At 47.8% G+C, this 21809-nt stretch overlaps 1 protein-coding gene across 1 annotated transcript in view; it reads right to left on the bottom strand.

The window, feature by feature from the left end:
- Positions 1-14327, bottom strand: part of Capn11 (calpain 11) — a 16616-nt gene extending 2289 nt beyond the window's left edge. Inside the window, exons 1-17 of the mRNA XM_008829048.1 lie at positions 14100-14327; positions 13780-13849; positions 9041-9159; positions 7684-7817; positions 7359-7527; positions 4711-4794; positions 4539-4624; positions 4269-4343; positions 3933-4096; positions 3541-3719; positions 1651-1662; positions 1204-1415; positions 864-903; positions 701-766; positions 553-610; positions 390-454; positions 67-135 (exon numbers count right to left, since the gene is read on the bottom strand). Of these exons, the coding sequence (XP_008827270.1) occupies positions 67-135; positions 390-454; positions 553-610; positions 701-766; positions 864-903; positions 1204-1415; positions 1651-1662; positions 3541-3719; positions 3933-4096; positions 4269-4343; positions 4539-4624; positions 4711-4794; positions 7359-7527; positions 7684-7817; positions 9041-9159; positions 13780-13849; positions 14100-14327 (1830 nt within the window). The remainder of the gene's footprint in view (positions 1-66; positions 136-389; positions 455-552; positions 611-700; positions 767-863; positions 904-1203; positions 1416-1650; positions 1663-3540; positions 3720-3932; positions 4097-4268; positions 4344-4538; positions 4625-4710; positions 4795-7358; positions 7528-7683; positions 7818-9040; positions 9160-13779; positions 13850-14099) is intronic.
- Positions 14328-21809: the final 7482 nt, after the last annotated feature.

Below are 21809 nucleotides of genomic sequence, written 5' to 3' on the forward strand. Positions count from 1 at the left end.
TGAACAGTTCTAGTTGTTTCTTTGCTGGTCCCCACCCCTTTGGACTATTTCTTTAGGGCCCTTTACCGTCCATTTCTTGATTTTTTTCCACAGGACCTGGAACTCCAGATGCCCCAGCTTGCCAGAATCATCTTTCTAGACAGGATTGGTCAAGGACAGCAGGGAGGGGAATGAAGAGGACACCCTGGGGATGGGGAAACAGAAGCCCCCACACAGATACAGGTGCTAACAGCCAGAGTCGGCATCTCTTGCTACCCCAAAGTCTAATCCCTATCATGAAGGAGGGTATGGACGGTGACCAGAGAGGTGACCACTTCTGAGTCAGCCTTAGGGAGCAGGGAATAGGGTGGGAAAACATTGGTCAGGATTGCCACAGGGCAGGAAGATACATCCATGAGGTTGAGCATACGGCGACAGGCATCCAAGCCAAAGCCTTTGGTCTTGAAGTTCTTGACTGTGAGGGAGGGAAAACAGGACGAAGAGACACATGAATGTAGTGTGGGACAGGGTGTTATAGGAAAGGGTTGTGAGTGTTAGGGCTGGACCACTCACATTTACTGGTGATCTTGTTGAGAAGTTTTTGTAGTTCATACACATCTATTTCCTTGTCCTAAAAGAGGGGACCACAATCACCTGTCCCGCTCTGGCCCCTTCAGCCCAGCAAACCCCTCCCTTCAGCTTCAGTCCATGGCTCTCTCACCAAGCCTGCCACAATCTCAAACAAGCGAATGGACTCTTGGTCAATATCCTTCTCAGAGATGGTCTCCTGAGGAGGGGATGTGAAAGAGACCCAGTTTTAAAAACTCCCTTCACACTTCATACATGCTTTCTTCCAGCCCCTCAACTCTGGAGTTTCCCCTTACCTCCTGGAGATGCTCGGCACAGTTGATTTCATCCAGCTCCCTGGGCAAAAGTGAGTGAAAGCTTAGGGGTAACTGGGGGCCAGAGAGATGAGGGTCTCATTGGGTACTCTGTGGGAGGTCCTGTCATTATGTCTGGAGTGGTATCGAACAGCTCCATGAAATCTGGGCTCTAATTCTATTTCTGTTTCTACGTTCAACTTAGACTCCACATCCTCATGCCTCAGTTTGCTAGAGTGTAAAATAGGGTCAACAAGGAGGACAACCAGATGCTAGATATCTGAACTTGACATCCTGCAGTTCTTGGGCAGGGGACCTTACTGCAGTGAGGTCAGTCCCTCACCAGGTCTCGCTGTGCTTCTCCGTGAAGACCCGAAGCAGGAAGTCTGCATCTTTGTGGGGTTCGAAGGTAGAGGGGACAATGATATATTCCCCACAAGGCAGCCGAAGATGGCTGCTCACCTCCCGGGAGTTGGTGAAGATCTCTGAGAAGCCGTGGTCCTGATACTTCACAAAGAATTCTTTCTTCAAGTGGATATCCTGGAGGTTCTGAAACTGTATGTATCCTGGAGGTGGGTACAGGACTGGCAGGGGAGAGCAGGGAGAGTGGGTCTCCCAAGGTGAGCTACCTATTGGGCAGGATTGGAGACAGGTACCAGTACCACTGCCCTGGCCCAGATTCCTCCCATGTGGCCAACTCCCCAGAACTTTGCTCCAAATCCCTCCCCTTGCCAATCTACATGCACCCAGGGGTGGGCTGGGTGCCTGTCCAGGAGTAACTCTTCTGTACCTCCTTTGGAACCTGAAAAAGGATTGAGAAAAGTATTAGATCTCTAGGGCAGTGAAGGGGCTGGAATTTACAGAAACTAGGTGGCTTCACATGTTTGTGTGTGTGTGTGTGTGTGCGCACGCGCGTGCGTGCGCACCTGTGTTGGGGTGTGTTAAGGTGTGTTAAGGGCACTGGGGCAATGGTGGTAGGTGGGGTGTAGGCTGTTCGCTTTAAGGATCTGTCAGCTTTGGATTGAAAAGTACAGTTTGCACAAAGTTTTGCAAAGGTAGATTTTTTTTTGGTCTTTTTGAGACAGGGTCTCCCTGTAGCCCGAGCTGTCCTGGAACTCACTATGTAGACCAAGGCCTTGAACTCACAGAGATCCGTCTGCCTCTGCCTCCCAAGTGCTGGGACTACAGGTGTGTACCACCACATCCAGCGCAAAGGTAGATTTTTATCACTCTAGGTTAAGGACAGGAAAACAGAGTCCCAGAGAGAGAGGCTGAGATAGAGATAATTTGCTAAATAAAAGGGAAAGAGGGTTGGATGAATAAATGGTAAGTTTGTATGTTTGTCTTTTTTTTATTTTTTTGTTTTTTTGAGACAGAGTCTCCCTGTAGTTCCAGCTAGCCTGGAACTCACTATGTAGACCAGGCTAGCCTTGATCTCACAGAGATCCACCTGCCTCTGCCCCCCAAGTGCTGGGACTAAAAGCATGTACTATCATGCCCAGCTTGTTTTGTTTTTGAGACACAGTCCTATGTAACCCAGGATGGCTTTGAACTCCTTATATAGCCGAGGATGACCTTGAACTTCTGATCCTCTTGCTTTCACCTCCTAAGTGGTGGGGCTATAAGTGTGTGCCACTGCATCGAGCTGTAAATAAGTTTGTCATGAGTTAAAGCAGGTCAAACAGCAGGTGACTGCTATGGCCTGGGAGTCTGTCACTCCAAAAGTTAGGTAGAAACTTCATACTAAGGTCATGTGTTAATGGTATTTGGAGGTGGGGCCTTTGGAAACAATTTGGATTAGATGAGGTCATGAGTGTAAGGTCCTATGACAGCACTAGTGGCTCCATAAGAAGAGAGAGGGAGGGCCAGGAAGATGGCTCAGCGGGTGAAAGTGCTTTCTGCTCAAGTCTGACAACCTGAGTTTGATCCCCGGGACCTACTTAAAAAAGCCAGGTGTGGTATCAGGCATCGGTAATCCCAGCACTCCTATGGCAAGATGGGAGGCAGAGATGGCAGAACTGGCCAGAAGCACACAGGCCAGCTAGCCTGGGGATGGGATATAGGGCCTCACGAGTGCTGTGCAAGAAGTAATCTTGCTCACCATTGAGTTTCTGGAGACTGGCCAGAGACTTTGCAAACAGTAGGTACTCCATACATGTTGAGTATATAAGTGAGTGACTAAATGGGTATTTCTAGGATTTTGCAAAGTATGACTGATCTTGGGAAGCACATATTGGGAACTTCTTTTGGCCCCTAGGGTGAGAGTTGTTGATGGGGTAGCTGTGGACACACTTGATTGAGGGGGAAAGGGGTTGCAAACATCTCCACAGCCTGGGAATCAGGATACAGTGTCTGCCTCTGAGATAGGTGAGCCTGGGCTGTTACCTCATCTACCTGGCTGGTCCTCAATCTCCTTCCTGCTCCCTAAGGGTGTTAGTATGTGTGATGTACTGAGTCTTTGGGGGTGATGCCTGCCACAAAAGAAATGCTAGCTGGTGTGGTCAGTAGAAAAATCTGTGAAAAGAGAGCAGCGGCATAGAGAAAACAGAAGGCACTGCTCCAGGGCTGGGGCCATGGGGCTTGTGGGGCTTGTCTCATTCTCCCAGGGGTCTTGGGGAAGAAGGGTCTTAAGAAATGAGGCCAGAGAAAGTGCAGGTGGCTGGGGACCTGGGAGGCCCACCGAGAAGACGACAAAGCCAATGGTGAGCAGCTGGGCTCCTTGGGGCCCAGTGTGCCTCCAGTTCTTCTGCATCAGGGCCACCAGGCAGGTGCACACCACCTCCTTGTCCTTGGCGTTATCCTCTGGGTCGTCCTCCTCTGGGAGGCAGATCTTAAATTGGGGGTTGGTCCAAAATGTCTCTGTGGAGGAAATAGGCTAGGATGGTTAAGCTGGGGAAAGGCCTTGACCCCTTGTGGGGTTCCCCAGTCATACATCTGCTTCCTTTCTGAGGGTTGGGGTGCATGGGATCTGACTGCCTCTGACCTCATGCACCCTGGTCCTGTGATTTTGTGCTCAGGCTGTATGAGTCTGTGACTTCTCCCTCACTTGCACCCCTGGGTCCTCTCACCCACCAGGGTTGTTCCTGCAGCCCCCTGCAGTGCTGCCCCTCCTCCAGCTGCCCTCATAGAAGATGGTGTGCCAACAGCTCCTGTGGTCCCAGGAGGAAAGTGCATCCGGGGTCAGGTTGCAGATCTCCAGGAGTGTAAAGTTGCTCATGAAGTCTTCGTAGGACATCCTAAGGGTGAGGGTGCAGGAGAGAGCTGTCAGTGCATCCCACATCCATACCTACAGGCCTTTGTTCCCTGCGAGACCCCAGGACCCCCATATCAAAGCACAGTGTGGAGGATGGCAAAGTAGATAGGGGATGTGTACGAGGGGAGTCTCAAGCTCCTCCAAGCCACACTGACCAGAACTCCCCATCTTCTTTCTTCCGTAGGAGCTGCACCTGGATGTCAGGGCTCACCTCTTCCCACTCCTTGGCTCTGCAGAGGGAAGACAGAAGGAATGGGGTTGGGGGAAGCTGTCCACCTTCCTCCCTGAGGGACTTCCGGCCCCCTCCAGAGTTCACGAGTTAGACCTAGCAGCATCAGGGACATGGGTTGGTCCCTCAGTGGCACTGCCTTGCACGTGGGGCCTGCCTAGTCCTCTGCTCCCTTCCCTCGGGTCAGGGGACCTACTTGTCACTCCAGGCTCCATTCCACTCAATCCGGCCCCAGGGATTCTGGACCCGAATCAGAGTTTCCATCTTGCCTCTGTAGAGGATCTGGGGCAGGGCAAGGCATGAAAGTTCATGGGGTGGCACTGGCCCACTTCATAGCTTTCAAGAGAGGCCCATTTGCCAGTACTCACATTCTCAATGCCAGTCACTGAGTAAGCATGTCCTCTCACCAGCATATTATGGGTTATCGATTCCATGTCACTGTCACTGGTGACCTACAGAAAAGGAGGAAGGGAAGGTACTTGAAAAATCCTGAGAAAGGCATTCTTTTAATGTAATTTATAATACACAGAGATATACATATATATAAATACATATATATTGAGACAGTGTCTCAATATAGCCTAGGTGGCCTCAAACTCCCTATGTAGACGAGATTGTCCTTGAACTCCTGATCTTCCTGCTTTAGCCTCCTGAGTGCTAAGATTGTGGATATGCACCACCACAGCTTGATTTTACACATACAGACACACACAGACACACAGACACACACATACACACACACACACGTTGTTCTCTCCACCCCCCACGTGGTGTATTTGAAAGTGTGTGTGCTTATCTGAACACATGGGAAGCCCAGAGAAAGATATTGGGTATCTCTATCACTATCCATCTTATTTTTATTTTTTTATTATTTATTTATTTAATTTATTTCCAAAGATTTATTTCTGTTTTATGTATATAGGTGTTTTGTCTGCATGTATATATGTTCACTATGTGTATACCTAGTCCCTGTGGAGGTCAGAAGAGGACATGGGATTCCCTGGAACTGGAGTTACAAATGGTTGTGAGCTGCTATGTGGCTACTGGAGACTGAACCTGAGTCCTCTGCAAGAGCAGTCAGTGCTCTTAACTTCTGAACCATCTCTCCAGCCCCTCTGTCTTATTTTTCAAGACAGAATCTCTCACTGAACCTGAAGCTTACCATTTTGGACTAGACTGGATGGCCAGCAAAGTTGGTATCAGTCTGTCCTCCCTCCCCAGCACCACCCCCGCCAGCACTTAGGTTCCAAGTACATATTGTTGTGCCTGGCTTTTATTTTTTTATATATAGATGTTGAGGATTTGAACTCAGATCCTGTTGCTTTTACAGCAAGGGCTCTTACCCACTGAGCCATCTCCCCAACCTCAGTACTTTATATTTTGAAGCAACTGCAGATTCACATATAGTAGTAAGAGATAATACAAAGAGAGCCTGTGTCCCCCTAATCTGGATTTCCTCAGTACATTTTGTGAAACTGTACGGGTGTGGTGGCACAGGCCTGGAATCCCAGCACTTCTTTTTTAAAATGTTTATTTAGTGTGTGCATGTGCTATAATATGCATGTGGAGGTCAGAGCACAACTTTATGGAGTCTGTTCTCTCCTTTGCATGGGTTCTGGGGACCGAACTCAGGTAGCCAGGCTTGCATGGTAAGTCCGTTTATCCATTGAGCCATCTTGTTGGCCTAATCCCAGCACTTGGGAGGTAGAAGCAGGAGGATCAGAAGTTCAAGGTCATCTTTGACTGTGAAGTGAGTTTGAAGCCATCCTGGGCTGCATGAAACCACTTCTCAAAAAACAACCAACCAGGCACAGGACAGATGGCTCAGCAGTTAGGAGCACTGGCTGCTCTTGCTGAGGACCCAGGTTTGATTCCTAGCACCCACATAGCTGCTAATAGCTATCTGTAACTCCAGTTCCGGGGAAATCCAACATCCTCTTCTGACTTCCGTGGGCATTGCAGGACACAGGTACACTTACACACATGCAGGCAATACACTCATACACATTAAAAAAAAAACAACCAGCCAACTAAAAAGATAAAACAACAGCAACAGAAAGCACAATGTCAAAACCAAGACGTTGGCCTTGATGCAATGTGTCAACCTATATAGCTGTCTCCAGCTTTGTTAGTGGTCATTTGTGTTTGTCCACGCAATTTTATCACATACATAGCTTTGTGGGTCCACCAACACAGTCAGGGTACCCAACATGTCTGCTACCGTAAGCATCTTTTGGCCTTTCGTAACCATGTTATCTCTTCTAACTGCTCACTTTCTTTACCCCTGGCAATCACTAATCTGTTCTACAGCATCATGCTGTCATTTCAAAGTCATGTAAACAAGAGTGTGCAGGTTGCAGCCTACTGGGGCCGTTCTCCCCCCCCCAACCACCACCACCACTGGGCCTCATTCCTTTGGGATCCTTCCAAGTTCTCACATGTATCATTAGTTCATTCCTTTTTATTGCTGAGTAGTATTCTGTGGTTTGTAACAATCAGGCTGTTTAATGATTCATCTGCTAAAAGACAACTAGGCTGCTTTTTTTACTATTTTGAATACAATTGCCATAAGCATTTTTTTCTGCAATCAATGCCCCCAAATGTTCTTATATGGAAGCACTCTGAATTCATTTATTTATTTGAACAAATATTTGTCTGTGCTTATTGCATGCTGTGTCCTGTCCAAAGTCCCAGGGTCCAGTCATGAGTGGGCAAATTAACATCATTGCTCTCATGGAACTTTCTCCCTTCTCTGGGAGTGTAAGATAAGCTGTGAATAGCTCCACAAGTCAATGAGATACTTCAGGTCACAACAAATGTTAAGGAGAAAGTCAAAAGAAAGCAGAAGCTATACCAAGTGGGGACAGCCACTCTGGGCTGGAGGCAGACAAGGCTGGTTCTAGAAAGCTGTAGTGAATGAGAAAAAGTAGACATGAAGACGTCTGGGGAAAGGGCCTCCCAGGAGGGCAGCAATGGCAGGCACAAAGGCCCTGAGGCAGCACGTAGCTTGGCTTACTTCGATTGAGCAGCCCATGAGGGAAGACCGATCCAGAGCTTTTCTAAGGATCTTCAGCATGTTGTGAGGGGGCTTCTTGAGTCGGAAGCTCTGGGCCACACCCCCAGTCAAGTCCTCGAAGCCCTCCATGGTGCTGCCCCCTGCCAGGGCTTCATAGGATCCACAGAGCCTGCAGAGGCAGAGAGGGTGCTGTTAGGCTCCTGATAGGTGTGAGTTGGAGGGATGTCAGGCAGGGTGGTGAGGGAATTGAGATGTGCCCTGTCATGCCCTGCCTCCTCCCCTGGTTCAGTCAGCGACAAGCCGGGTTCCTGGCCTGGGTGCTCACTTGGCATAGGCCTTCTCCAGCAGGGCGCTCCAGAACTCATGGCGCTCAGCGGAATGCACGAACACTAGCCTGTTATGCTTAGTGGGCAGCCGGTCATCCACCACCACGTCCATCCACTGTCCAAACTGCCAAAACTGTGAGGTGGCAAGGGGACATTTGTCTGTCCTGGGGCCCTGGTGCACCTCCCCCCGTCCCCCCACAGAATGAACCCTGTCCTCAGAGCACCTCCTGGTGGTCAGGCAAGGTGACACACCAGTGACATAACTCAGTATTCTTGGATTTTTTAAAAAATATTTTATTATTTTTATTATTTTATGTGTATGAGTGCACCTGTGTTGTGCAAAGCTGTGGAGGTCAGAAGAGGGATTCGGATTCCCCTGGAACTGGAGTTAAGGATGGTTTGTAGCCACCATGTGGGTGCTGGGAATTGAACCTGGGTCCTCTGCAAGAGCAGTTAGTGCTCTTAACCACTGAGACATCTCTCCAGCCCCAGTATTCTGGGATTTAAAATAAACATTTATTGTGTGTGGAGGTCAGAGGCTGGGGCAAGGGAACTTACCCACTGCACTCCTGTTTACATGACCACTGAGCCATCACCAAGGCACAGAGTCACTCCTTCGAACAGGTGAAGGAAAGTCAACAAAAGCCCCAACCAAGGCCTGCCCCAGCCTCCAGAAGCCCCACCCATCTCCTTACTGAAGCCCTACCTTGAAAAAAGACAGCTGGAGGTTAGGATCTCTGTTATCTTAAAAAAATGCCTATGATTCTTAGAACTATTTTAGAATGTTGGGAATTTCTCCTATAACAATTAAAGGGCCAGATCACATACACTCATACACATACACTCATACTCATACATACATCTACAAACTAATACACATACACTCACACACAACATACACACACTCCCCAACTTATATACATATATACTCGTATACACATACACCTGTGCACATACACGCAGACACATGCACACACACACGCACACACACACACACTCAGACACTTGAACATATATTTATGCTGAGAAGAGCATATGTTTATCTCTGAGAAGGAGAAGAGAGCCACACCAGCTAATTCTTTTCTGTGGAATTTTTAAAAATTAGCCTATGGGGCTGGAGAGATGGCTCAGCAGTTGAGTGTTTGCTGCTCAGAGGACCCGAGTTTGGTTCCCAGTATCCACATCAGGCAGCTCAGAACTGTCAGTAAACTCCAAATCCAGGGGATCTGAAGTGTCCCTCTGAAAAAATAAGCGTAAATGATTTCTTTCATAAGTAGACATTTCTCTGAAATATTAGCCTTACGTTTGAAACTAAATTCTCTCTCTCTCTCTCTCTCTCTCTCTCTCTCTCTTCACCTGAAAATGGAAGATGCCAGCATAGTTTTTCTTGAAGGTCTGGTCCTTGGGCACCACACGGTACAGCAGTTTGGGGCATGTGGTGAGGGAGCCAATGGCAGCCAGCAGCCAGCAGTCCCCTGGAAGGCAGGCAGGGCTGTTCCTAGGGAAGCCTCACAAGTGTGGGACTCCAGAGCCCAAGAAGAGGGGCAGGAACCTGGTCCCATGCACCAGCCCCCCAGCAGAGCTGCCCTCCCTTGGCCTTCTCTCAGAAGAGTGTTGAGGAAGGAACCAAGCAGGGAAAATGGGGCAGAGGGCCAGCTCTAGGGAGGTGAGCTCCTGTACTTATTCTGTCAGGTAAGTCACAAATCACAACCACACGCTTTGCTGTGGGGGAATTTGGGAAGGAGGCATACTGTCTTTCTCTGGAGGAGGGTCAGTAGCCTCCCACCTTGTGAACAGATCCAGTCACCTTCCCTGAGGCCCACATTTCCCACTCCCACTCTGTGGACATGTTGTGAAGTGGCAAAAGGCCCAAGATGTCTTCTGTAATCTTGCACACTCTTGTAATCTTAGTAGTTTGGAGGTGGAGGCTGGAGGATTGTGAGTTTGAAGCCAATCTGGACTACATAGTGAGACCCGGTCTCAAACAAACAAACAAACAAAGATTTCTTAGGCAGTGTGGTGGCACATGACTTTAATCCCAGCACTGAGAAAGCAGAGACAGGCAGATCTCTGTGAAGTCAAGGCCAGCCTGGCCTACATAGAGAGTTCCAAGGCAGCTGGAACTAAAGGGAAATCCTGCCTCGGAAAAAAAAAAAAAAAAAAAAAAAAAAAAATGCCTTGAATCTGGAGAGATGGCTCAGCAGTTAAGAGCACTTGCTGCTTTATCATGGATTGGAGTTCGAATCCCAGCACCCATGTCTGTCTGGTGGCTCACAAATACCTGTAGTTGACCTCTGAGGGTACTTACATAAACATGTGCATACACTCACACAGACAGCCACGTAAATAATAAAAATTAAAATCTGGGGCTGGAGAGATAGCTCAGTGGTTAAGAGCCCTGGCTGCTCTTGCAGAGAGTCCACATGGTAGTTAACAACTGTCTGTAACTCCAGTTCCAGGGTACCCAAAGCTCTCTTCTGGCCTCCTTGGACATTGTACTAACAGGTGTGCTTACACACAAACAGGTAAAACACACATACACATAAGTTCTGAAAAAAAAATCGGGACTGGAGAGATGGCTCAGTGGCTCTTGCAGAGGACCTAGGTTTGATTCCCAGCACCCACATGGCAGCTAACAACCATCTGTAACTCCAGTTCTATGTAATCCAACACCCTCTTCTGACCTCTGTGGGCATTTCACGACATGGGTACACCTACCTACCTCCAGGCAATACACTCATACACAGGAAATAAAATATTTTTAAAAATCTAAAATAAAAATCTTCTCTTTTTGGACAGAGTCTCCCTAGTCCCAGCCTGTCTGGAAGTCACTATGTGGACCAGGACGGCCTTGATCTCATAGAGATCCATGTGCCTCTACCTCCCAAAGGCTGGGATTAAAGGTGCACACCACCACACCTGGCATTAAAATAAAAATCTTACAAAATAAGATGACTGTCTTATCACCCACATTCTACTGGAGACCCAGGACTCTGTAGTCCAGTGGGAGCCCTGAAACTACCTGAGAATGGAGAACAAGGGCAATGTCCTTGCCAGGGCCTGTGGGAGCATACTACCACGAGTCAGTCACCCACTGCCATCTGCCTCCTGAGGTTGACCCTCAGTGATGGGCCAGGGAACAAATGGTACTTTGAGGGCACCAGGGCCTGGCCAGCTTGAGGGTACTGGGAGGTCTCTATGATGACCAGTGACCTCCCAGCTGTATGGAGGGAGGCTTCAGGCAGGAGAAGAGCCTGAAGATGCTGCAGTCACCATCAACACAAGGGTATTGGGGAGTCCCTGATTTCTTCCTCCTATGCACAGCACTATGCCCAGTGAGCTACAGAGACAGCTGTGGGACCTAGGATTCCTTGACCTCTGTCCTGACCCAAAAGGCAAGAGAATTCAGACCTAGTGCCCACCCTGGTACTGAGGGGTCTGGAGGAAACTGTGGAGTAGCTCAGGGAGGAAGATGCAACTTGGCACCTGGGGGCAGTGTCAGGTGGACTCCATTGCTCCCTTATTCAGTGGCCCAGAGTTAGAAAGTTCTAGTGCCACTGGTGACAGACAGACCTTTGAATATTATCCCTCAAAAAGTGGGAGGGTCCTGGGCATGGTGGTGCACACCTTTAATCTTTAATCTCAGCACTTGGGAGGCAGAAGCAGGTGGATCTCTGTTAGTTCCAGGCCAGCCTAACCTATATAGTGGTTTCAGGCCAGTCGGGCTACATAGTGAGACCCTATCTCAAAAAGAAAATTCAAAAATAGATAGAAAATAAAAGGGAATCCTAATCTAAATCCCTTTTCTCTTCTCCTCAACCCCTTAAAAAAAAAAAAAAGTATGTATGTGTGTATCTGTGTGAGGGTTTGTGCACATGAGTGCAGATGCTTGAGGAGACCACAAGAGGGTGTCAGATCCTCTAGATCCAAAATTACAGGCAATTGTGAGCTGCCCAATGTGGGTGCTGGGAACCGAACTCTAGACCTCCAGAAGAACAGTATGAGATCTTAACCACTGAGCCATTTCTCCACCCACCCCCACCCACCCCCTTTATTTAAGTTGTTGGGATTTTTAAAAACTATTCTTTTATTTTATGTATTGCCTGCAGAGATCAGAAGAGGGCATTGGATCCCCTGGAACTGGAGTTAGGATAGTTTTTAACCACCATGTGGGTGCTAGGAATCAAACTTGGGTCCTCTGCAAGAGCCACCAATGCTCTTAACTGCTGAGCCATCTCTCCAGGCCCCTAACACCCTCCCTTTTAAAGATATTGACTCCTATAGCCCAGGCTGGCCTTGTACTCACTATGTGGCTGAGGAGAACCTTAAACTTTTTCTTTTTTAAAAAATGTAATTAGTATATTTGTATTTTATGTGTATGAGTATTTTATCTGCATATATGTAGGTGTACCGTGTGCATCCCTGGCACCCACCCACAGAGGGCAGAAAAGGGCATTGAAATTCCTGGAACTGAAGATACAGATGTTGTGAGCTGCCAACCTGGGTGCTAGGAACTGGACCTGGGTCCTCTTCAAGAACAGCAAGTGCTCTTAACCACTGGACCATCTCTCCACCCTCCACTTTGCTTTGTTGTTCTTTGTTTTGTTTTTTAATCAAGGTTTTTTTGTTTTGTTTTGTTTTGTTTTTTTGAGACAGGGTCTCCTTGTAGCCTCAGCTGGCCTGGAACTCACTATGTAGACCAGGCTGGCCTTGAACTCATGGGTGGTCCTCCTGCCCCTGCTGAAGGCTAGGATTACAGGCATGTGCTAACATACCCAGCTTAATATAATGTTAGGGATTGAACCTGGGGCATACCAACAACCATCCCCATAATTCTTGTGTTCTTGAGTGAAGACATAGAATATGGTGGTAGTTACTGTTTGTGACCCCTGAGACTAGTTCATACAAGGCCTTATAGTGAGTTCAGGATGTAGTCAGTGGTAGAATGCTTGCCTAGCCTGCCCAAGGCCCTGGGGTCCATCCTCAGTAAATAAATATATAACTACCCCTGTGACTTTCTCCTTGTCTTCTTTGGACCATTCACTTGAGGGAGCCAGCTACTCTGCTGTGTGGACAAGCAGACCTATAGAGGAGCCTATGTGGAAAAGAGCTAAGCCTCCTGACAATTAAGCGCTAGTGCCATGTAGGCCCTGAGACCTCATGCCATATGACAGCATTACCTCAAAATGGAGCCCCAGCCCTAGCCAAGCCTTCGGAAGCTCCTCTGGCTTCTCTAAAGCCTCAGGAGACACTCCTGAGCCTTATCCGGTCCCACTGAGCTGCTGCAAAGGCTTTGACCCACCTCTGTTAGTCTCACTGAGGTGAGAAATGCTTGCTGCTTGTTTGTTTGAGACAGAGTCTCATGTAGGTCAGGTTGGCCTTGAACTCCTGATCCTTCTGCCTCTACCTCCCTAGTGCTAGAATTACATGTATGCACCACTACACCTGGCTTTTAGTTTATTTTATTCCATTTTAATTGTGTGTGTGTGTGTACATGTCTGTGTGAGTTTATGTGCATGTACGGGGGTTGGGGGAAGGCACTCTTGTGCATTTGGAGGCCGGAAGGAGGCACTGAACCCTTGGGACTAGAGTTACAGGTGTTTGTAGACACTGGGCTTGTATATGGGTACTTGGATCTGAACTCTGATCTTCATCATTTTACAGCAAGCCCTCTTAACTACTGAGCCATCTCTCCATCCCTTGATTTTTTATTTTATTCTATTTTTTTTGAGACAGGGTCTCCCTGTAGCCCTAGATGGCCTGGAACTTGCTATGTAGACCAGACTGGACTCAATCACACAGAGATCTGCCTGGCACTCCCTCCTGAGTGCTGGAACTAAAGGCGAGGGTAGGCCACCACTGGGCCTGGCCCCTTGATTTGTTTTTTAAGTCACTAAGTCTTGGGTGACTTATTATGTAGCAACAGATAACTGCAGCAGGTGGGGGAGGGACAGGGAAACAGAGGCTGTTTCAGTCTAGGGGGTTCCCGTATCCTGGCCTTGAGAGTTATCCTGCTGTTTCCCTTTATCTCTCTTCTCTTCCTCCCCCCTTTGCCCTGTGGAGACCAGTCTCCCCACCCCCTGTCCCCCACTCACCGAGGACCCCTTGGCAGATGTCTGTGGGAGAGAGACCATTCATGATGAATTGGGGGTTGCTTGAGATCTCCTGTGGTGAAGGAATAGGAGTGTCAGGGGTGAAGGGCTTCTCTCTGAGTTCTGTGGTAGCAGTAGGGGGAGGTTCAGGGAGGGCCAGCTGAATACAGCTTGTGTTGTGATAACCAGGCTTGGGTGATGGATGGCCCAAGGGTAAGCTGGGAGGTTTGGTTGAAGCATTTTCAGCTCTGATGGTGTTGGGACCTAGTGCCAGGATCCTCATTCCCAGTGCCAGGGTCCTCACCCCCCCTTCCAGTGCCTACCTTGGGCCTCTGCCAGCTGAAGTTCTGTACCTGTTTGGAGTTAGGGCCCAGATCCTTGAAACCTAGAGACCTGGGTTCTGCGGGGAACAAGGGGTCCTCAAACAGCACCCCCTTCCTCAGACATACTGCTTGAAGTTCCTCGAAGTTCTGGTTCTTGTAGTGTTGGGCATTGTTGTGTTGGCCCATGCCCTCGGCCTTCAGTCGACTATTGTTTATGCAAGTCGCCATTCCCTTTCCAATATGCATGGGGCCTGTTCAATAATAACAATGACAAACAACCCAATTAAAAATGGTTGAAGGAGCCAAGTGTGGTGGCATACACCTTTAAAAAAATATTTTATTATTTTTATTTTATGTGTATGGGTGTTTTGCCTGCATATATGTCAGTGAGCAACATGCATTGCCCCACAGGGGCCGGAAGATGGTGCTGGACCTCCTGGAACTCTCTCTCTCTCTCTCTCTCTCTCTCTCTCTCTCTCTCTCTCACACACACACACACACACACACACACACACACACACACACCACACTTGTTTTATTTGAGTCTATGTCTATTTGAGTGTATGTGTACATGAGGAGGCATTCCTGTGTGTGTGCAGGCCTGAAGAGGGTGTAGGATCCCAGGAGGTGGAGTTATAGGCGTTTTGGGAGTTCTTGGCTTTTAATGTGGGTGCTGGGATCTGAGTCTGGCCCTCATGATTCTGCAGCAAGTGCTCTTAACTGCTGAGCCATCTCTCCAACCCCAAACAAAGTGCAAATATCAGATTTGAAGAATCTTGGTTACATGAGACCCTGCCTCAACAAACAAACAAAAAATGGTATTGATAGTTTTCAGAAGTTGTACATAGAGATGAAAATCAAGGCCCCCATGTGATGCCTCTCCACACTCACTAAGATGGCTTGAATAACAAGGCAGATGATAATAAATACTGGCAAAGAGGTGAAGGAATTGGAGCTCTCCTGTACCACTAGCAAGAACAAATGATGAGGTCAATTTGGAAACAGTCTGGCAGTTTCTCAAATAATGAAATACAAGGGCTGGAGAAATGGCTCAGTGGCTAAGAGCACTGGCTGCTCTTGCAGAGGATCCAGGTTTGGTTCCCAGCACCCACATGGCAGCTAACAACCGCCTGTATGCCAGTTCCAGGGGATCTGACACCCTTTTCTGGCCTCCTTGGGCATTGCATGACATGAGTACACTTACACACATGCAGGCAATAAAGAAGTCCATATTGTGAATTCTATTTATACAGAATGTTAAAATGGGCAAATCTATTTAGAGACAGTAGTTATAGAGGACAGAAGCTCCAAGTCTCCAATCAGAAAGAGATGATAAGAAGAGGAAAATACTACTTACCCTGACTTGACCAGTGCACATGGTATGCAGGTGTTGGACTAGATCACTGATCCCCAGTAATATACACAATTAACATATAGCAATACAAATAATAGAAAAAAATTAAAATGACAGAAATAAAAAAGTGGCTTAGTGTTTGCTTGTGGCATGAGATTATGGAGGTTTGGAAGCTGACTGCTAATGGACAATCGCTTCTTTGGGGAAATGATAAAAATGACCTAAAATGACGGTGCTGATGGATGTGTGGTAAAGACAGTCATCCCAATGGTAGATCATAGGTACTCCCTTCACCCACTAGTCCTATCCCCCTACAGTGCTGGGGAACCCAGGGCATGGCACATGCTAGGCAAGAGCTCCATTGAGCTATGCCACCTCAGTTCCCCTTTAGATGACTGTCTTCTTGTTAACAGGATAGCCGAAACGAGGCTGCCACCTTCTGGCCCAGTGCCTTGTGCACAGGCTGCCTTTGTCCCTCAGTGACAATGTGTTGTTCCCACAGTTTGTGCCTCTGTCTGGAATCATCTTTGATTCCATGCACATACTGTTCCACTGGGGAGATTCCTGCTCTATGTCATCTCCTCTGGAAAACCTCCATTATTAACACAAGCAGTTTGGGGCTGCTCTACTCTCCAAACTTCCTGCTTCCTTTCCTTTTCCTCCTCCTCTTTTTTTTCAATCTTATTATTTTAAGTGCATGAGTGTATTGCCTATATGTACGTGAGTGCACCTGTGTCGTGCAATGCACATGGAGGTCAGGAGAGGGTGTTGGATCCCCTGGAACTGGAGTTACAGATGGTTGTTAGCTGCAATGTGGGTGGATGGTGGGCATAGAACCTGGTCCTCCTCAAGAGAAGCCAGTGCTCTTAACTGCTGAGCCATCTCTCCAGCCCCACTGCCTCCTCTTTTCTTTTTTCTTTTTCTTTTTGACAAGGTAGCCCAATCTGGTGTCAAACTCCTGATCCTCCTGCCTCCACTCCCCAAATGTTAGGATTGCAGATGTGTGTCATCAACACCTGGCTCACAACTTCTGTTAGGACACCTAGCACTCCCTATTCTCAAGGGTGGAGGTCAGTCGCTGTTTTATACTACTGGATTTCCTCTGTCTTAGACATAGCCTGCTCCCCAAAAAGAGGCTTAAAAGTGGAGCTGGAGAGATGATTAGACTGGAGAGATGGCTTAACAGAGCACTTACTGCTCTAGCAGAGGACCTGTGCTCAGTTCCCAGCACCCGCTTTGAGCAGTTCAACCACCTATATCTCCAGTTCCAAGCTCTGGGAATACCCTGCATGCATGTGGTATATATACATACATGCAGGGAAACACATACACATACATAAATAAAATAGTTCTTTAAAAATAATTTTTAAAAATCATTGAGTTATTAAAAATTTTGTGTGTATGAGTATTTTGCCTGTACGTATGTAAGCATACCACATGTGTGCAATGCCCACGGAGGCATGAAGAGGTCATTGAATCCCCTGGAACTAGAGTTAAGGATAGTTGTTAGCTGTCATGTGGGTGCTGGGAACCAAACCTGGGTCCTCTGCAAGAACAGCCAGTGCTTTTAACTGCTGAACCATCTCTCCAGCACATACACACATATTTCTTTTTTGTCTTTTTGAGATAGGGTCTCCCTGTAGCCCCAGCTGACCTGGAACTCACTATGTAGACCAGGCTGGGCTTGAACTCAGAGATCCGCCTGCCTCTGCCTCCTGAGTGCTGGGATCAAAGGTATGCGTCATCATGCCTGGCAATAAAAAAAATTTTTTTAAAGTGTTTTCAGGGGCTGGAGAGATGGCTCAGCGGTTAAGAACACTGGTTGTTCTTGCAGAAGCCCCGGGTTTAAATCCCAGCACCCACATGGCAGCTAACAACTGTCTGTAACTCCAGTGCCAGGGGATCCAACAGCCTCTTCTGACCTCCTCAGGCATTGCAGTGTTGGGGAACTCTGCTGTTAAGGTTGGCTCCTTTCTCAGCAGAGGCTTCCTGCCTGATTTACCTGGAAAGTGCCGCCAAGCACAGATGCTTCGCCTCATTTAAAACGTGACCTTTGGCATAGTTACCTGGAGTAAAAACTACCCCCAGGTTTTTTCTGTATGATAATCAAGCATTGCCTGGTAGTTGGACGATAGGAGCCCACTGCCACATGTAAATAAAGCACACTATGAGCACCTATCAGCTGAGGCTTTGGCTACTGCCTCCACACTATATTTTCCCCAGTTCTCCCACTGCATAATCGGAGCTGTTTCACTGAGTCTGGAGCTGTTTGCATCATTGAACCTGCCTCCCCAGAAGGGCTTTCTTCTGTCAGTGCTCACTGGCCGTCCCTGACTCCGTTCGTCACTTCTGCTCCCTTTGTCCTCATGGACCGGTGGCCAACGACCCACGAGGAAAGGGAGAGACCCCACGTTGCATGACATGGGTATGCTTACCTACATGCAGGCAATACACACATACACATAAAATAAAAAATAAATAAAATTAAAGTGTTTTCAATGAATGAATGGGCAGGCAGATGGCTCTAGAACCTTTCCTTTCTTTCTTTCTTTTTTTTTTTTTTCCCAGTGCTGTGGATGAAACCCCGGGGCTTATGTATGCACATGCACCCTCCATCCGTCCATCCATTACTAGGTAGAAACACTGGGATGGTCTGTGCTTCTTTGTCTCTGCCTGCCACGATGTCTGAGCCTCTGAGGGTTGTGCCCCACTCATCACAGCCATCCTTTATGGAACATGCAAGCTGAGCTGGCACTGGGGTTCCAGGTGAATGCCCCAGGACATGCACACCTGAGGTCTTGGTTCTGGAAAGATGAGAGTTGGGAAACTAGAAAGGGTGGATGAAAGGCTGGAGAGATGACTCAAAGGGTAAAAGCACGTGCTGCCAAGCCTGATGACCTGAATTCGATTCCTGGAACCCAGCTGGTGAAAGGAGAAACCAACTCCCACAAGCTGGCCTCTGTCTTCCACATGTACACTGTGGCATGGGTTTGCCCACACTCATACATGCAGAAACACACACATAAGATAAGTAAATAAAATTATTTTTTATTAGCTATAAACTACTTAAAAAGATTTTTGTTACATTTATTTATTTATTTATTTAGAGAGAGAGAGAGTGTGTGTATGACACTGCGTGTATATGGAGAGCAGAGGACTACTTAAGGGAGTTGGTTCTCTCCCACCATCTGGGTTCTGGGGCTTGAACTCAGGTTCTCAGACTTGGTGGTAAGCACCTTTACCCACTAAGCCATCTTGCAAGCCCCCTAAGTAAAGTATGTTGTTATTTACAAAAGAAGAGGTGTGCCGAGTGTGGTGACACACACCCTTTAATCCCAGTACTCAGGAGGCAAAGGAGGCTAATCTCTGTGAGTTCAAGCCAGGCTGGTTTATGTAGTGAGTTCCAGGCCAATAAGAGCTTCATAGTGAGACCTTGTCTCAAAAACAAAAAACATCCCCCCTCAAACAATGATAACAATAAAAGAGGTGAATGGAGCTAGAACTGGGAGTCCTCCACTCCTCCTTCTCTTCCATTTCCTTCGAACACTTAGAAATGGTAAAGGAAGCTCCTCTGACTTTGGGGAAATGTGCGTGTGCTTGAATGCACATGTGTTTATGTGTTCACACACGTACTTTCATGCATGTATGTTTGATGCAATGAGTGGGAGGAAAAATGGTTGTTTGTTAAGAGATTGGGGTGGGGTAGAGCCGGGAGGCATGAGCAATAGCCCCCCCGTTTAGAGAAACGGTGCTCACAGGGGAAGGGGGTGGGCATCCCTGGAAAGTGAAAGCTCAACTCCTTCATCCCCTAATCCTTACCTGGGACACCCTGCTCACAGGCATTAGGACAGAGGTTCTCAGCAGGAGTAACCATATTCCCTGGGAATACTTGGCCATGTCTAGAGACATTTCTGGTTGTCACAACTGGAAGGTGGTTGCTGTTGCCATCGAGCAGTCGTCTAGAGTCCACAGATGCTGCTAAATGTCCTACAAATCTTGGGACAGCATCACCTATGCACCTGCAAATAGTTACCCAGCTTGGAATGCTAGCAGCTCTACAGGGGTTGTGAAATCTGGGCAAGGAAAAGGTCCCTGGCCTTCCACACAGGGAAGTAAGCTACTTGGTACCCTTCCACGTTGTGCCACCCTAGGAAGATCCTGGCATGGCTTCCCTGGGGCTGCTTAGGGGGTCTAGGAGTATCACAAAAGATGATGGCACTCAAGATTATTAGAGATCACCAGAGAGAGAGAGCATCACAGTGAGGGGGTCAGTCTCACCCCTCTCATCTTCCTGGAGCCTCTGTCCCTGGCCATCACCCAACCTAGGGAATCATTTCTCATTAGCCTGACTACAAACCCTGCTTAGAACCTCCATCCAAGTCCACGGCATCTGATCTAGTTACTTGGTACTGGCAACAGGGAGATTTATACCCTACTTCACCCCCACAGCCACAGTTATCATGATAAGCATCTCTAGAGACAGCAACGACCCCAAATCCTGTCCTGTGACATGGCATTGCGGGGGGGGCACTGTCCTCTAAGCCTAACAGCCATCGCCATTTTCATCAGAGCAGTCGTGACTACTTGCAAGAGACCTTCAAGACTGTGCCTGTTGACAGTCCCTCATAGAAGGAGGGGATAGGGAGGGTTATTAGACTCTTGCCCATGATCTCAGCCAATCCTTCTGCATCTCCTAGCTAGCTGTACATAATTCTTCCCCAGCTACATGTGGTCTTGGAAGACGTTAGAATGTATGGAGTGTGGAAGGTTAGCTGAAGGAGAGGACTCATCTTTGCAGCGATGGCAAAGCCGTCATCCATGCTGGAGTGAGAGTTTTCAGTGATGCAAAACTATTTTGGGTCGCCCATGCTCCTGTGGGTAACCCCTCACCCATGCTCTGTAAGTAAGCCCAATGTATTCTTTGGTTTGCCGAATTGGACTTTGATGGGTGTGCTGGATAATTTTAGCTGTCAACTTGACACACTGGGTAGAGGGAATCTCACTGAGGAACTGTCTCCATTAGACCGGCCTGTGGCCATGTCTGTGGGGCATTTTCTTGATTGTTGAATGATGTGGGAGGGCCCAGCCCACTGTGGGTGGGTGGTGCCATTCCTGGGCAGGTGTACTGTATAGGAAAGCAGGCTCAGGGCTGGAGAAATTGCTCAGTGGTTAAGAGCTCTGACTGCTCTTGCAGAGGATCCAGGTTTGATTCCCAGCACCCACATGGCTAACAACTATCTGTAACTCCAGTTCCAGGGGATCCTACACCTTCTTCTGACCTCCACAGGCACTGCACCACATGAGTGCACTTACACACATGCAGGCAGTACACTCATACATGTGTAAAAAAAAAAAAAAATATATATATATATATATGTATACACACACACACACACACACACACACACATATATGTGAAAGCATGCTGAACACGGCCAGGGGAACACTCCAGTAAGGTAAGCAACATTCCTCCATGGCCTGTCTTTCAGCTCCTGTCTCCAGATTCCTGCCCTGAGTTCCTTCCTACCTTGGGTTCTCTTGAGTTCCCTCAGTGATAAACTGTGACCCAGGAGATGTAAGCCAAATAAACCCTTTCCTCCCCAAGTTGATATTGATCAGTGTTTTGTCACAGCAATTGAAGGCAAACTACAACAGTGGAATTGGACTTTGGTCCTTGTTGGTGCTGCATCTGGGGTGAGTAGGCGTTTTTTTTCACATCTCCTCAGGGAAAGATCAAGCAACACGTGGGCTGAGGGGTGAGGAGGCAAGCTGAGCTAGATAAGGCTGGCACGGAAGCTCAGGCAGATGACTAGGGGAACATGTTCAGAGGCATGGCTGCATAGGAAACTTTGTGTGCCAAGGGTATCCACCGTTAGACTAGAAGTTAACCCTGAAGGTGGGGATGCAGCCCCATCACACTAGGGACCTGTAAATGTTTGAAAAATGAAACCTAGGAAAGATGTACTGGCACATGCCTATAACCCAGCGTTTGGGTGGCTAAATAAAAGGATCCTGTTTATTATGTTTAATTAGTTAATTAAATGTAAAAAGTTAATTTAGTGTGTGTGTGTGTATGTTGCTCGTCTGGAGATCAGAAGACAACCTGCAGAAGTCACTTCTCTCTCTCCACCATGTGGGCCCTGGGGATCAAACTCAGGTCCTCAGGCTTGGCAGCAAGTACCTTTACCCACTCAGTCATCTGTCTGCTGGGCAAGGATCCTGTTTTTGAGGTTTGTGTCACACAGTGAAACCCAGTCTCCAAAACGAAAGCAAGAACACTGCCCCCCGAACCCCCTAAATCTATTTTTAAATTTTTTTTATTTAAAAAATATTTTATTTTGGAGGTGCTGGAGAGA

The sequence above is a fragment of the Nannospalax galili genome, unplaced genomic scaffold (genome assembly GCF_000622305.1).
Source record: "Nannospalax galili isolate Female #2095 unplaced genomic scaffold, S.galili_v1.0 scaffold653, whole genome shotgun sequence".
Taxonomy (NCBI): domain Eukaryota; kingdom Metazoa; phylum Chordata; class Mammalia; order Rodentia; family Spalacidae; genus Nannospalax; species Nannospalax galili.